The sequence below is a fragment of the Ranitomeya imitator genome, chromosome 2, assembly GCF_032444005.1.
Source record: "Ranitomeya imitator isolate aRanImi1 chromosome 2, aRanImi1.pri, whole genome shotgun sequence".
NCBI lineage: Eukaryota > Metazoa > Chordata > Amphibia > Anura > Dendrobatidae > Ranitomeya > Ranitomeya imitator.
In genome coordinates this window covers 369,774,230-369,791,738 of record NC_091283.1, presented here as the reverse complement: position 1 = coordinate 369,791,738, position 17,509 = coordinate 369,774,230, and the positions used below count along the sequence as shown (strand labels likewise).

The window sequence follows — 17,509 nt, the reverse complement described above, 5'->3', positions numbered from 1 at the left end:
GGTAAACATCGGGTTACTAAGCGCGGCCCTGCGCTTAGTAACCCGATGTTTACCCTGGTTACCAGTGAAGACATCGTTGAATCGGCGTCACACACGCCGATTCAGCGATGACAGCGGGTGATCCAGCGACGAAATAAAGTTCTGGCCTTCTAGCTCTGACCAACGATGTCACAGCGGGATCCTGATCGCTGCTGCGTGTCAAACACAACGAAATCGCTATCCAGGACGCTGCAACGTCACAGATCGCTATCGTTATCATTCTAAAGTCGCTCAGTGTGAAGGTACCTTAAGCTCTCCACCCCACCAAACACCTGTGTTGACTGTACCTGTCACCGACCATGCAGCACTAAGACATGTCACTTTTACAATAGGGATGGTAAAGTGATCAATCACCAGGAATAAAAACATTATGATGAGGTTTCCCTGAACTAACAAAGGTTTCTTAACCCCTTCCCGACCCATGACGCCACGTAGGCGTCATGAAAGTCGGTGCCAATCCGACCCATGACGCCTATGTGGCGTCATGGAAAGATCGCGTCCCTGCAGATCGGGTGAAAGGGTTAACTCCCATTTCACCCGATCTGCAGGGACAGGGGGAGTCGTAGTTTAGCCAAGGGGCTACGATCGCTCTGATTGGCTGTTGAAAGTGAAACTGCCAATCAGAGCGATTTGTAATATTTCACCTATTAAAACTGGTGAAATATTACAATCCAGCCATGGCCGATGCTGCAATATCATCGGCCATGGCTGGAAATACTAATGTGCCCCCACCCCACCGATCGCCCCCCCCCAAGCCACCGATCTGTCCGGTACACTGCTCCGGCTCCCCTCCGTCCTGTGCTCTGCTCCCCCCGTGGTCTTGTCCGCTCCCCCTGTGCTCCAATCACCCCCCCGTGCTGTGATCCAACCCCCCGTGCTCCGATCCCCCCCCATGCTCCGATCCACCCCCCTGTGCTCCGTTCCACCCCCCCCACGTGCTCCGTTCCACCCCCTGTGCTCCGTTCCACCCCCCCACGTTCCGATCCACCCCCCCATGCTCCGAATCCCCCCCCCATGCTCCCCCCACCCCATCATACTTACCGATCCTGCCGGGGTCCATCCGTCTTCTCCCTGGGCGCCGCCATCTTCCAAAATGGCGGGCGCATGCGCAGTGCGCCCACCGAATCTGCCGGCCGGCAGATTCGTTCCAAAGTGCATTTTGATCACTGAGATATAATCTATCACAGTGATCAATATAAAAAAAATACTAAATGACCCCTCCCCCTTTGTCACCCCCATAGGTAGGGACAATAAAAAAAAAATATTTTTTTTTTCCACTAAGGTTAGAATAGGGTTAGGGTTAGGGCTAGGGTTAGGGCTAGGGCTAGGGCTAGGGTTAGGGTTAGGGCTAGGGTTAGGGTTAGGGTTTCGGTATGTGCACACGTATTCTGTTCCTCTGCAGATTTGATAAATCCGCAGTGCTAAACCACTGCAGATTTATGGCGGATTTACCGCGGTTTTTCTGCGCATTTCAGTGCGGTTTTACAACTGCGATTTTCTATTGGAGCAGTTGTAAAACCGCTGCGAAATCCGCAGAAAGAAGTGACATGCTGCAGAATGTAAACCGCTGCGTTTCCGTGCAGTTTTTCTGTAGCATGGGAAACTGCTGCGGATCCGCAGCGTTTTCCGCAGTGTGTGCACATACCTTTAGAATTAGGCTATGTGCACACGGTGCGGATTTGGCTGTGTATCCACAGCGGATTGGCCGCTGCGGATTCGCAGCAGTGTTCCATCAGGTTTACAGTACCATGTAAACCTATGGAAAACCAAATCCGCTGTGCCCATGGTGCGTAAAATACCGCGCGGAAACGCTGCGTTGTATTTTCCGCAGCATGTCAATTCTTTGTGCGGATTCCGCAGCGTTTTACACCTGTTCCTCAATAGGAATCCGCAGGTGAAATCCGCACAAAAAACACTGGAACTCCGCGGTAAATCCACAGGTAAAATGCAGTGCCTTTTACCCGCGGATTTTTCAAAAATAATGCTGAAAAATCTCACACGAATCCGCAACGTGGGCACATAGCCTTAGGGTTAGGGTTGGAATTAGGGTTGTGGTTAGGGTTGTGATTACAGTTATGGCTACAGTTGGGATTAGGGTTAGGGGTGTGGGGGGGGTTAGTGTTGGAGTTAGAAATGAGGGGTTTCCACTGTTTAGGCACATCAGGGGTCTCCAAACGCAACATGGCGCGACCATTGATTCCAGCCAATCTTGTATTCAAAAAGTCAAATGGTGCTCCCTCACTTCCGAGCCCCGACGTGCGCCCAAACAGTGGTTTACCCCCACATATGGGGTATCAGTGTACTCAGGACAAACTGCGCAACAATTACTGGGGTCCAATTTCTCCTGTTACCCTTGTGAAAATAAAAAAATGCTTGCTAAAACATCATTTTTGAGGAAAGAAAAATGATTTTTTATTTTCACGGCTCTGCGTTGTAAATGTCTGTGAAGCACTTGGGGGTTCAAAGTGCTCACCACATATCTAGATAAGTTCCTTGGGGGGTCTAGTTTCTAAAATGGGGTCACTTGTGGGGGGTTCTACTGTTTAGGCACACCAGGGGCTCTGCAAACACAACGTGACGCTCGCAGACCATTCCATCAAAGTCTGCATTTCAAAAGTCACTACTTCCCTTCTGAGCCCCGACGTGTGCCCAAACAGTGGTTTACCCCCACACATGGGGTATCCGCATACTCAGGAGAAACTGGACAACAACTTTTGGGGTCCAATTTCTCCTGTAACCCTTGGGAAAATAAAAAATTCTGGGCTAAATAATTATTTTTGAGGAAAGAAAACGTATTTATTATTTTCACGGCTCTGCATTATAAACTTCTGTGAAGCACTTGGGGGTTCAAAGTGCTCACCACACATCTAGATAAGTTCCTTTCGGGGTCTAGTTTCCAAAATGGGGTCACTTGTGGGGGGTTTCTACTGTTTAGCCACATCAGGGCCTCTGCAAACGCAACGTGATGCCCGCAGAGCATTCCATCAAAGTCTACATTTCAAAACGTCACTACTTCACTTCCGAGCCCCGGCATGTGCCCAAACAGTGGTTTACCCCCACATATGGGGTATCAGCGTACTCACAGGAGAAACTGGACAACAACTTTTGGGGTAAAATTTCTCCTGTTACCCTTGGGAAAATAAAAAATTGCAGGCTAAAAGATCATTTTTGAGAAAATAATTTTTTTTTTTCATGGCTCTGCGTTATAAACTTCTGTGAAGCACTTGGGGGTTCAAAGTCCTCACCACACATCTAGATTAGTTCCTTTGGGGGTCTAGTTTCCAAAATGGGGTCATTTGTGGGGGATCTCCAATGTTTAGGCACACAGGGGCTCTCCAAACGTGACATGGTGTCCGCTAATGATTGGAGCTAATTTTCCATTTAAAAAGCCAAATGGCGTGCCTTCCCTTCCGAGCCCTGCCGTGCGCCCAAACAGTGGTTTACCCCCACATATGGGGTATCAGCGTACTCAGGACAAACTGGACAACAAAATTTGGGGTCCAATTTCTCCTATTACCCTTGGCAAAATAGGAAATTCCAGGCTAAAAAATCATTTTTGAGGAAAGAAAAATTATTTTTTATTTTCATGGCTCTGCGTTATAAACTTCTGTGAAGCACCTGGGGGTTTAAAGTGCTCAATATGCATCTAGATAAGTTCTTTGGGGGGTCTAGTTTCCAAAATGGGGTCACTTGTGGGGGAGCTCCAATGTTTAGGCACACAGGGGCTCTCCAAACGCGATATGGTGTCCGCTAACAATTGGAGCTAATTTTCCATTCAAAAAGTCAAATGGCGCGCCTTCCATTCCGAGCCCTGCCGTGTGCCCAAACAGTGGTTTACCCCCACATATGAGGTATCGGCGTACTCGGGAGAAATTGCCCAACAAATTTTATGATCCATTTTATCCTATTGCCCATGTGAAAATAAAAAAATTGAGGCGAAAAGAGTTTTTTGTGAAAAAAAAGTACTTTTTCATTTTTACAGATCAATTTGTGAAGCACCTGAGGGTTTAAAGTGGTCACTAGGCATCTAGATAAGTTCCTTGGGGGGTCTAGTTTCCAAAATGGGGTCACTTGTGGGGGAGCGCCAATGTTTAGGGGCTGTCCAAACGCGACATGGTGTCCGCTAACGATGGAGATAATTTTTCATTCAAAAAGTCAAATGGCGCTCCTTCCCTTCCGAGCCTTACCATGTGCCCAAACAGTGGTTTACCCCCACATGTGAGGTATCGGTGTACTCAGGAGAAATTGCCCAACAAATTTTAGGATCCATTTTATCCTGTTGCCCATGTGAAAATGAAAAAATTGAGGCTAAAAGAATTGTTTTGTGAAAAAAAAGTACTTTTTCATTTTTACGGATCAATTTGTGAAGCACCTGGGGGTTCAAAGTGCTCACTATGCATCTAGATAAGTTCCTTGGGGGGTCTAGTTTCCAAAATGGGGTCACTTGTGGGGGAGCTCCAATTTTTAGGCACACGGGGGCTCTCCAAACGTGACATGGTGTCCGCTAAAGAGTGGAGCCAATTTATCATTCAAAAAGTCAAATGGCGCTCCTTCCCTTCCAAGCCCTGCCGTGCGCCCAAACAGTGGTTTACCCCCACATATGAGGTATCAGCGTACTCAGGACAAATTGGACAACAACTTTCGTGGTTCAGTTTCTCCTTTTACCATTGGGAAAATAAAAAAATTGTTGCTAAAAGATCATTTTTGTGACTAAAAAGTTAAATGTTCATTTTTTCCTTCCATGTTGCTTCTGCTGCTGTGAAGTACCTGAAGGGTTAATAAACTTCTTCAATGTGGTTTTGAGTACCTTGAGGGGTGCTTTTTTTAGAATGGTGTCACTTTTGGGTATTTTCAGCCATATAGACCCCTCAAACTGACTTCAAATGTGAGGTGGTCCCTAAAAAAATGGTTTTGTAAATTTCGTTGTAAAAATGAGAAATCGCTGGTCAAATTTTAACCCTTATAACTTCCTATCAAAAAAAAAATTTTGTTTCCAAAATTGTGCTGATGTAAAGTATACATGTGGGAAATGTTATTTATTAACTATTTTGTGTCACATAACTCTCTGGTTTAACAGAATAAAAATTCAAAATGTGAAAATTGCGAAATTTTCTAAATTTTCGCCAAATTTCCGTTTTTATCACAAATAAACACAGAATTTATTGACCTAAATTTACCACTAACATGAAGCCCAATATGTCACGAAAAAACAATCTCAGAACCGCTAGGATCCGTTGAAGCGTTCCTGAGTTATTACCTCATAAAGGGACACTGGTCAGAATTGCAAAAAACGGCAAGGTCTTTAAGGTCAAAATAGGCTGGGTCATGAAGGGGTTAACAGGTTTAATAATACCAATATATATTGCCAGATTTATGAAGGATTTGAAGACGTAAGATAATTGGATTCAAACACCAACACTATATTATAACCATATAGTTTACTGAAATAAAAAGAAATACATACAAGAGAATATAAAAACATAGAAGATGGCACAATATATACAATATATTAAAAGATATTATTAACAGCTAACCAGAGAGTAAAGTTGAGCGAAGTTTTCAAAATTCAGTTCCAATTACGATCTGCAGCAAATATTGGTTTTGCAATGTTCGCCGAATGTCATTGGAGTCAATGGGAGAAGAAAAGAACAAATATGTTCAGGACCGATCATCAAACATAAATTCAGCACGAATATGGCAATTTCAGATTCGGTGACCGATTCCCAACATGTTCGCACAACTCTACCAGAGAGTAAATACGTACTTTAGCTAACATCCATTGGGGATGGGAGCTCAGATTCAGAGTCGTTTTACATTTTGCAATTTCATTCTAACTCTTCCTTTGTCAAAAGGCTCATTCTGACAACCATTTTTCAAGCATACCACTCATATCAAGTAAAGTCTGTGGGACTGTTCATATGTCCAATTTATTTTGGCGGACCACACGACCAGCGCAATTGCCACGACCAGTTGCCATTTTCTGAAAGTCAAAACTTTTTTTATTTTTCTGTGAGTTTCTGTCTGCGCTTTTCTTTTTCTTTTGAGTGTTTAATATATGGTTAAAATAAGTTTAGATCTTTATAGATCGGATTTTTATAGGTTTTATTAGTAGATATAAAGAAAAAAATGCAGAATGTTGTAAAACAATAATAATACTAGTAATACTCAGATAAATGCCTCCCAGTCCAAGTCTCCATGAGTTTCCCATTTGTATCTGTATTTCTTGTCTGGATGAACATGGAATGTCTACAGCCAATTAATGGCCTGTGGCCGAAAGGAGAGAATATGACATCTACATTTTCTGTCTCCTCATATGTTTCCCATTACTATCTCTAGTAATTATGTTATTACATGTGATCTTTATGATTTTTACATCATCATCTTCTTCCCATTCAGGTCCCTACATTATCGGATCCTCTCAGTGAATTTTCCTGATTTACTCGTCAAGGATGGATAGAGACAGGGACAAGATGTCGGAGAGGATATTACATTTCACCCTAGAGATCCTCTTCCGGCTTACTGGAGAGGTGAGAGATTCTGATGACGTCATATTACATCATTCTTATCTATGGAAATAATGTCAGGACCAGCTACCTGACGGGCAATCACCGGCAACAGCGCAGGAGGCTAGCCTGGACGTCTGGTGCCAGGGACAGCCTGTGACACCGAGGAGCTGTCAACGAGAGCGGTAGCAGCGGTGCTGCAGGGGCTAGCCATTCTCCAGAGGAGGCAGACACGACCTGCGGTCACATGACCGGGTGTCAGAGGGGCGAAGCGGAGCTTAGCGTCGCTGTTTGAGCCTGCAGCGTGGGGCTGCAGCGGCTCTGGGAGAAAGTGTAAGAAGGAGATGAACCCCCAAGGATGTTAAAAGGGATGACAGGAAAAAATATAGTCACACAAGCCAAGGTCATACACAGAGAGGTCGGCGTAGTACTCAGGGGCAATCAGAAGAATAGTCAGGATGTACCAAGAGATCAGAAAACCAGAATGGGCAATAGACAGTACAGAAACGGCAAGCAGGAATCACAACAGGGACGGAACCAGATCAGAAACTAAACAGACAAACAATAGTACTGTTATGGAAATTTGGGTTGGATAAATCTACCCGTGTGTGCTGCGGCCGCTCCCAATTATTATTTTTGAGTCCTCAAGAAAGAATGAGTCTGACACGTGATGACAGCTTGACATTCAATCAAAGACTGGAGATTTATTTCCTGATACATAGTTTTTATAATAACATATAGAAAGGTGTGGTTGGGGCGGTTAGTTAATTAACATACAATTCAGTTATTGGTTATCTGATATATATGGAATATTGTGATTAATGCGCATATGACTGCTGATTATGCAACTAAAATGTAGCTCTCGGTATGTAGGGCAAAGTTGCGGCATCTGACCAGGACTTAGTACATTTGGCACTGTTGATCTGCCATTTCAGAAGACTCAGCGGTATCAGTCCCGAACATCTGGTCCAACTTCCCGTTTTTTAAGGTGTTTGAGACATAGCGGAAAGTACCGAGCACAATCTGGCCTAGCTCATGTGGTAAAATTGAGCAATTGATTATAAAGTAGCTGAGTAGATAGATATATATTTGCTATTGTGTAAGTATATGTGATTTAAAGGAATATATATATGATTTAAAGGAGTATACATGCAAGTGAGATCTACATGATATACATATTTCTATCACAAGCCCCCCTTAGATATCACTTGCCCTAAGCCTAGCCTCCTGTCCCAAAACGCTGCAACTCTTTTGTGCTGCCGGCGAACTGACGAAAGCCTAATGCTTACGCCCTACACCGTACAGACTTTCGCAATGGGGGATCAGGAGATCTGTCCCTAAACGGGGGTAGAAACATGCATGGTCTCATATTGGCGACTCTGTGCCATCAGTTCCACATATTCGTCGTCATCAGGATTGGAGGAGCCATCAGGTGGGTGAATCTGAATTCGGATAGGTTCATCCAGGAGGAGATGCGGCATCAGATTTGTTGTTTCCTTGACTGTCTTTTCCATCATCAGGATCATTCTGGCTTAGGCGTATCTTCTGGTACGGGAACCTTCTTGCAGTGCGATGCATGGATCCAAGTGGGCCTTCCCTCTAGTTTTACAGAGGTTGGTGTCGTCAGCAGCACTTGGAAGGGACCGTCAAATCTGGGGTCGAGCGTTCTCCTCACAAACTTCTTCACCAACACCCAGTCTCCTGGTTTCAGGGAGTGTGAACCGGGTACCGATCCTGGATCTGGTAATGAAGAGAAAACTCGAGAATGGATGTTAGCAAGTTTCTTGGTGAGTTCAATTACATAAGCAGACAAAGTATCATATTGCATTGTCAACTGCTGAGGGAAGAATACCCCTAACCGAGGGCTGGACCAAACAGAATCTCATGAGGTGACAGCTTTTCTGGGCCCCGGGGAGTGTGCCTGACACTAAACAGTGCGATGGGGAGTGTCTCATGCCATGGTTTGCCTGTCTCTTGGGCAACTTTTAGCATCCTGTTTTTGAGTGTCCCATTCAGTCTTTCCACTTTCCCGCTACTCTGGGGGTGGTAGGGAGTGTGTAGGCCTAAGTCTGACCCTACTGCTGACCAGATCTCCCTTGTGAGGTTTGCTGTGAATGCGGGCCCCTGATCACTCTCTATCACTTCTGGGACCCCGTATCTGCACACGATCTCTGAGAGTAGCTTCTTTGCAGTAGTCTTTGCTGACTGATTCCTCACTGGGAAAGCTTCTGGCCATCCTGAAAACACGTCCACGACCACAAGGGCATATTCGAATCCTCCACTTGGCGGCATCTGGATGTGGTCTATCTGGATCCTCTGGAAGGGGTACAGCGGTCTGGCGAGATGATGTGTGGGAACTTTCTCCATTCTTCCAGGGTTGCATTTGCCGCAGGTAAGACAGCTGCTAGTGAACTTGGCTGTTAGGGTGGAGATCCCTGGAGCGAACCAGTAAGCACCAATCAGATCATTCATCTGTGTCTTTGATCTGTGCGTGGGCCCATGTGCCCACTGGACCACCATAGGGTACATGCTTCGGGGTAAACAGGGTTTGTAGTCCATTGAGTATACTCTTCCTTCTTGATGTGTTGCACCCTTCCGCATCCAATTCTCCTTCTCCTCCTTTGGGGCTTGTTCTTGCAACTTCTTGAGTAGATCCCAAGACGTCATCTCATCTGGTGTCTTGTCCTCAGTTGCCACGTAGTAGCCGTCCGGCTCTACGACCTCTCCCATTTCTCCATACTGTCTTCCTTTGGCGGCTTCTTTGGCTGCCATATCTGCCATGTTGTTGCCCCGTGCCTCTACTGTGTTCAGTTTTCCATGTGCTTTGACCTTCAGTACTGCCACCATTTTTGGGAGTTGGAGTGCGCTCAGTAGGTCTTTAATAGCTCCATGATGCTTTACGGTTGTTCCACTTGCTGTGATGAAGTCTCTTGCAGCCCAGATGGGTCCGAAGTCGTGTGCTATGCCATGCGAATACCTTGAATCGGTGTAAATGTTCGCAGTTTTGCCTTCTGCAATCTGGCAAGCCTTCGTCAGCGCTATCAGTTCTGCTTCCTGGGCTGACAGGCTAGGTGGCAGACTCCTGGACCACAGGATTTCTTGATTGCTGGTCACTGCACATCCCTTGTGAAATCTTCCTTCATCATCTGCAAATCTGGAGCCATCTACATAGAGGATCAACTCTGGGTTGGCCAGTGGCTCTTCTGCCACATTGGGTAGTCCTGCTGTTTCCTGTTGCATGATGCTGAAACAATCATGATCATCCGGTCGGAGCAAATCCAGATCCTTGTGGAAGGTATCATGCAGATTTTGATCTGGAAGGTTCGTATCTGTATCCCCCCTTGGGAGTGGGAGTAGAGTGGCCGGATTGAGGACTGTACATCTGGAGATGGTGACGATGTCAGGCAGTAGTAGGGAGCACTGTAGACGAAGATGTCTTGCGGTGGAGAGATGTTTTGGCTGGGTTTGATTGAGAATTGCTGAGATGTCATGTGGAGTCAGGATTTCCAGTGGATGTCCAAGAATGATGTCAGCTGTTTTGTCCAGGAGTGCGTGTGCTGCAAATACTGCTCTCATGCAGGAGAGGGCTCCCCTTGCAACTGGATCCAGGCGAGCTGAAAAATAGCCTAGAGGTCTCTGTCTTCCCCCGTGAGTCTGTGTCAGGACTCCAGTAGCATGGCCTTCTTTCTCCATCAGGTAGAGACGGAATGGCTTCTCTTAGTCAGGTAGGCCTAGCCCTGGCGCTGAGACTACTGAGTCTTTTAGCTTCTTGAACGAACTGCAGGCCACATCTGTTAGCAGGAACAGGGTTACGTTAACGCAGTCATACAGAGGTTGCATTAGGACTGAGGCATCAGGGATCCAGGCTCTGCAATACGAAACTAGACCAAGAAAAGCTTGTAGTGCCTTTGGAGATGTTGGGGGAGCCATCCTCTCCACTGTGGTCTTCCGGTCATCTGTCAGGTGTTTAGTCTGGTGAGCAATGCAGTGCCCAAGGAATGTAACTCGCTTCAGACACCACTGGACTTTGTTCTTTGAGACCTTGCAGTGTTGTTTCGCCAGGTAGAGTAGGAGAGACACGGAATGTGCTTTACACGTGTCAAAGTCAACTGCACAAAGGAGTAGATCGTCCACGTATTGTAGCAGGGTCACTTCTGCATGCTCTGTGATCCAGTTGGCGAGAACTGTGGACATTGCTTTAGTGAATTGCAAGGGGCTGTTCTGGGCCCCCTGGGGCATCACCGCCCATGTGTACTGTGCCCCCTGATGCGTGAAGGCAAACAGGAACTGGTCGTCTGGATGGAGGGGAACACTGAAGAAAGCATTTGCCAGGTCGATCACCGTGAACACTGTTGCTGTGGAAGGCACATTTGAGAGCAAGGTGTGTGGATTCGGCACAATTGGAGTTTCAAATACTGTAGCGTCATTCACCGCTCTTAGGTCATGTACCATTCTGAACTTGGCTGGCTCTCCTTTTACAGTCTTTTTCTTGACGGGGAAAAGCGGGGTATTGCAAGGAGAGGTGCAGGGGACAACGACCCCTATTTCCAGGAACACCTTCAATTGGTCTGAGACGGCTTGACTCTGTGCGATGGACAAGGGATACTGGGCCTTACGAGGATATGGAGTACCTGGCTTGAGTGATACCCGCACCGGGGCAACTTGAAGTTTTCCCACATCTTGGGGTCCCTTAGACCATAGACTTTCTGGTACTACGTCCAGTACCTCCTTGGGTAGGCCTTCATGGGTTGTTTGAGGTTCCTGTAAGGCTGCCAGCATGACTGACTCTTCCTGGGTCAGAGGTGAAGAAAGGGTCACGGTCCCATCTTCCTGGAACACTATGGTTGCTTTTAGTTTCTGTAGAAGGTCTGCCCCCAGTAGGTTGAGTGGGCAGGTTCTTGACACCACAAACTGGGACAGGATAGAGTGTCCTGGCTGAGTGCACACGCTCAGAGGCTTTGTAAGCTGAGAATTTCTGACTTGACCGTCGATGCCTACGCAAGACACAGAGGATTCTGATAGGCAGGTAGGGTCAGGGAGTTCCACATGTCTCATCACACTTCTGGCTGCACCAGTGTCCACAAGAAAAGACCTGACAACGCCATCCACTTTCAGGGTAATTTGAGGGGTTGGTCCTGCTGAAGGGGTTTTGCATGTCAGGAGCGTGGTGTCTTGCGGACCTGGCTTGCCCCTGTCCTATGGATGGGGCGCTTCACTGTCCACCTTGTCTGCTCCTCAGCTTGCTCCTCTGGGCAGGGTCTTGGGTTGTGATGGAGCTCTGCACCGGCTCTGGTAATGACCCAATTTGCCGCAGTTGAAACATCTGACGTTCCTTCTGTCTCGGTATTGCGGTGGCTCTTCAGAGTCTATGGCCGCCATAAGGGATGTTGTCTTCCACACTCCTGGTTGGGACTCGATCCCTTTGGCTACGGTGAGCAGGGTGTCCATTGCTATTGACCTGTACTCGGGCCTAGCCACTATCAGTGGCTTCTTGATTGGTTCTCTGAGTCCATGCACAAAGGCCTGTGCCAACATCTGCCTGTGTATCTGATCATGAATGGTGAAGCCCAGGTCCTGGAAAACCTGCATTACTCTGCCATGGAACTTCTCCACAGTCTCTATCTACTCCTGACTCATATCATGTAAGCTGAGGGCCTGTCCGGCCAGCCTGCCTTTGGCCCACTCTCTGAGTTGTTCAATCAGCTTCGGCCCTGACTCCCAGGCATGTACGTCTAAGTCTGCTGAAAGCTTGAAGTGTTCTTTCATGATTGGCCAGAAGGCATCACCTGCCTTTATCTCCATCACTGCCCACAGATCATTCCAGGTGGCTGCATATGTGCGCTGGTTCTGCTACATTCTTCTGTAGAATGGCATGGGGTGCATCTCTGGATCTGGAGATTGTTGAGGATACTGGTCACCTGACTTGGGGTGAAGTGCACATAGTGTAATGGTGGTGCTTCTATCTGCCCCTGTCTCCTAGGTGCCCGTGGGGTTTTCTTTCTAGTACTGGGTAGCATGTATGAAGTCCCCTCTTCATCCTCATCAGAGGAATAGTTGTGATAGAGTGCACTGGGGTCATGCAGTGGCTGATAAGCGGTCTTGGATATTGTCTTTTTGTGAGAGGATGTGTCCCCACCCTGCTGAGGCTGTGGAGGATTATAGTTCCATTGTGGTGTGAATGTTGGCTGCTCTGACCGGGGATACTGATCACCATCTGATGGTGATGCCTGTCTCCCCCTCCCCTGTCCCCGGACCTGAGCTGCCTGCTGCTGGGTTTGCCTGGGGGAAGCCTGCTGCAGCTTGGGGGGTGCCTTCTACTGGGGGATCTCCACCTTCCTCCCCCGATACCAAGACTGTCAGAGGCTGGGCTGTATTGGGAACATAGAATGTGCCTTGTGCTGTGAGCACTGGATACAGAGACACCACACTGCCTGGACTCAGCACCTGCCTGACAGGCAGCAGATCAGGAGAAGGAGAGTGTGGCCCAGAATGAGATATGAGGTGCGCAGAAAGCGGAGATGAAGGGTGGGAGGGATTAACTGAGTGAGGAAAAGATGGGTGATTTAGAGGAAGGGGAGAGTGCTTCGGAGAGAGAGAGGGAGGAGGAGATGAGTAGTGTGATGAAGGAGGTGGGTGTGGTGTAGGAGGAGGAGATGAAGAAGAAGAAGGAGGGGTTGATGAAAGGCGTATAGGAGGAGGAGGTGCGGAATAATGAGAAGGGTGAGGAAGAGAAAGAGGTGGAGAAGAAAGAGGAGGAGGAGAGGGCAGTGCAGAAGACGGAGAGGAAAAAGATGGAGGAGAAAGACAAGAAGAGACTTCCTTCTTCTTTGATGCAGCCCGTGCCGGCATCGTCAGAGTAACAGTGCCATCTCCCTGTACCAAGTTTTTGCGGGGCGCACCACATGCTGAGCAAGTCTCCCTGTACAATGGATTCTGCTGGGTGCAGACTGCACACACCCAATATTTTTTCATCCCCATATGGGGGAGGTGCTGATGGTTTAACACCTTTCCCTACTTTGTACACATAAAAATCACTTCCTGGCTCCTTCACATATCTTTCGGTGCTCCCCAAGCGTTGTAAGTCTGTAGCCACCTTATACCATGCTGTTGCAGTGGGCAGCAAGTTTGTATCAACTAGCTTTCCTTTCTTTCTTTTTAAGACATCATGCCACTCTGCAGCTCTAAGTCTGCCTCCCTGATGGATTTCACATACTTTCATGAGCTGCCTGTAATTCTTCACATATCTGACACCTTCATGCTCTGCTACTATTTGAGGAGCCGTTTTCTCATCAGGAAGCAAAAGGCTCTCCTGTTGCTTGGCCAAATTATTCCCCATTGCAAAAAGAGAAATAAAAAACACAACAATAAAAATCTCAAGTAGGTAAGTATATAAAAACACGAAAAGTAGAAGAAAAAGGGAGCTTTCAAAAAATTGATGCAAGATGTTGAAATCAAAACATAAAAGAACCATAAAAAAAAACTGGGTACACGATCCAAAACTCAGGATCTTCACAGAGAAGGAAGAAAAATAAATAAATAAAAACCCCTTTTAAACAAAAAAATGAAGAGGCAGAAAAGAAAAGAAACTTTGAAAAACTTAAAAGTCTAAAAACTTAAAAAATGCAACAAAACAACAGAAAATAAAATAAAATTAAAACGGCTTCTCCTCCCCCCCCCTTTTTTTCTTTTTCTCCGTACTCTGTGCTCAAATGCAGTCAGAGACACACTTCCCCTTTTAATCAGCAGCTGCAGTTTTACCCAAAAATCACATATGTCACAGCAAAAATGATAGATATCATTTAGTTTCACCTCTTCAAATAAATGTCATATATATGCAAAAACAGAAAACTTAGCAACAAAAAGAAGAGGGAAAAAAAGACAAAAAAAAACGGTGGTGACCGTGTGATTTACAATGCATATATTTCTCCTAACTGCATGGAGGAGGGGAAGTTCTAAATAGAGAACAGACGGGGAGAGAGAGAAAAAAAAAACAACTTCTTTTTCAATTCTATGCAGTTAGGCAACAGTACGTGACATTAACAGACAAAGAACATTGACATCCAGGAGATTCGACACCCTCTTTATTATTTTGTGACACGTGCAGGAAGCGCTGGGAAACAGACTACTGCCAATCGCACTGAGCACACCTATGCCCGGGCCACCTGAGTGAGAAACACAACAGGTGGGAATTCTACCACCCCGGTCCGACCTATCTAACTAGATAGTCGGCACTACGGGAATCTGCAGTAGCCCTCTAAGTTATCACTACCCGTGCCTGGAGCCTGGGACCACCTGCCCCGGGACTACTTGTCCCTCCTATGGACGGGAATCCTGCAATAACTTATCGAGCGATTTGACTTCCTGCGGTCTGTTACCCAGCAACCACAAACAGTCACTGTTCCTTGCTTCTCCCGGATGTTACACAAACACAGAACATATACACGGCACACAGCAGACACCTTGACTTATATCCCAGGGTTTAGGTTCAGGCTCGGACTTTTTACACTACCTGGGAATGCGGTGGTGACCACACCTGACCGGCTAAAGGTACAGACCCGGACTGGGCACAGGGGACATTCAGGTAAGATGATAGAATTTTCTTACCTTACTCTGATGGAGCTGCAGTCTCCGTCCCGTGGGCCAAGGCCGTGGCCCGCACCCTCGTCTGTGCGGTCAGCCGGATCCCCTCCTGTGATATCTTCGTCCGGCCTCGCGGGGGCGCCATTTGTTATGGAAATTTGGGTTGGATAAATCTACCCGTGTGTGCTGCGGCCGCTCCCAATTATTATTTTTGAGTCCTCAAGAAAGAATGAGTCTGACACGTGATGACAGCTTGACATTCAATCAAAGACTGGAGATTTATTTCCTGATACATAGTTTTTATAATAACATATAGAAAGGTGTGGTTGGGGCGGTTAGTTAATTAACATACAATTCAGTTATTGGTTATCTGATATATATGGAATATTGTGATTAATGCGCATATGACTGCTGATTATGCAACTAAAATGTAGCTCTCGGTATGTAGGGCAAAGTTGAGGCATCTGCCCAGGACTTAGTACATTTGGCACTGTTGATCTGCCATTTCAGAAGACTCAGCGGTATCAGTCCCGAACATCTGGTCCAACTTGACGTTTTTTAAGGTGTTTGAGACATAGCGGAAAGCACAATCTGGCCTAGCTCATGTGGTAAAATTGAGCAATTGATTATAAAGTAGCTGAGTAGATAGATATATATTTGCTTTTGTGTAAGTATATATGATTTAAAGGAATATATATATGATTTAAAGGAGTATACATGCAAGTGAGATCTACATGATATACATATTTCTATCACAGTACATGCACAAAGCAGAGGCACACCAGGGTCAGACACTCAGTCAAGGGTCAGAGTATAAACGACAAGCATTGACCTCACAGTGAGGCTATAAAAGGCCTCCCAGGACCCAGAAAGAGGTCATCCGCGTTAACCCTGCAACTACCTGACCCGAGAGCCCAGTAAACCATGACAAATAACAGATGGACAGAACTGGAGAGGTGAGGACTCTGGAAATGTCTGTAGTGAGATTTATGAATGTGTCTCTCCATAACCAGGATTACACAGTAGTGAAGAAGACCTCTATGGAGCGCTGTCAGGCCCCTGTGTCTGAAGGATGGAGAAAACCCCTGAGCCCAATCACTGGACCTCCACCTCACACTCTGATACATGAGGACATCAATGACCAGAAGATCCTAGAACTCACCTACAAGATGATTGAGCTGCTGACTGGACAGGTGACTGCTGGGAATATTGGTACATTATACAGTAACGCTGATACAGTAACGCAGAGTGGTAATGATATCATTGTACGTGTCAGGTTCCTTTACGGTGTCAGGATGTCACCATCTTTTTCACCTTGGAGGAGTGGGAGTATTTAGAAGGACACAAAGATCAGTACAAGGATGTCCTGATGGAGATTCCCCATCCCCTCACGTTAAAAGGTAATAGACAGGACTACATACACATAGCCTATAATTATCTGTATGTATGGAATGAATTCAGTCACTGTATGTTTCTTCCAGTTGTATCCAGTAAGAGGACAACACCAGAGAGATGTCCCCGTCCTCTTCTTCCTGAGAACTTTAAACAAGAGAATTCCAATGTTCCTGAGGATCATCAGGTAGATGGAGAGAATATGTCATGATGTGTAGACGGCTGTGAAGGTCTTGTGTTCAGTCTTGTTTTATCCACCAGTATTACACACTGAATAGAAAATTTATTAGATACACCGGCACCTTTATGATTGGAGCTTTACTGTATGGAATTAGACATGTGATGCCGGAGTGCAGCATAAAATCAATTGAAATACCTCTGTATCAAACCATAACATTTTACTTTAATTGTGTCTAGTTTAAAATACTAAGGGTAAAATAGTTGTCCCTAATTTGACTCAAATTAAATCATTCCTAACTGATTCGAATGTATATATTCATTGGACGATACCCCTCTGTGTCAACATATAAAGGGCAGAATAGGACAATCCGTATTGAAGCACTCATCCCCCCCAACATGTTTCACCGCTGGTGCAGCGTCATCAGGGGATGGGACACTGGTATGAATGATCCCTCATGAGAGCCCACATAGCCTGCCAATGTCAAGCAAGAGACCCCACATAGCCTGCCTATGTCAAGCAAGAGACCCCACATAGCCTGCCTATGTCAAGTAAGAGACCCCCCCATAGCCTCCCAATGTCCAGCCAAACATCCCATACGCATGAAAAAAAAAACACATACTCGCCTCGTTTCCATTCTAACCGGCGCTCTATTAGTGCGTGTTCTATCTCTTATGCACTAACTCTCCGCAGTGCATAGCTGGCACAATAAAATGATGTACGGTAATTGTGTCATCTGCCTCACACGCTGATTGGTAGAAGAAGGGGCCGGTGGCTCCTCCTCCACCAATGCACTCACCGTTGCCTGCATCCCAAG

General features: G+C 46.3%; 1 protein-coding gene across 1 annotated transcript in view; it reads left to right on the top strand.

Moving 5' to 3' along the window:
* LOC138666595 (oocyte zinc finger protein XlCOF8.4-like) overlaps positions 1 to 17,509 on the top strand; it is a 59,241-nt gene that overhangs the window by 6,947 nt on the left and 34,785 nt on the right. Inside the window, exons 2-5 of the mRNA XM_069754794.1 lie at positions 6,436 to 6,566; positions 16,136 to 16,315; positions 16,399 to 16,522; positions 16,604 to 16,701. Coding sequence (XP_069610895.1) covers positions 6,489 to 6,566; positions 16,136 to 16,315; positions 16,399 to 16,522; positions 16,604 to 16,701 — 480 coding nt within the window. The 5' untranslated portion in view covers positions 6,436 to 6,488. The remainder of the gene's footprint in view (positions 1 to 6,435; positions 6,567 to 16,135; positions 16,316 to 16,398; positions 16,523 to 16,603; positions 16,702 to 17,509) is intronic.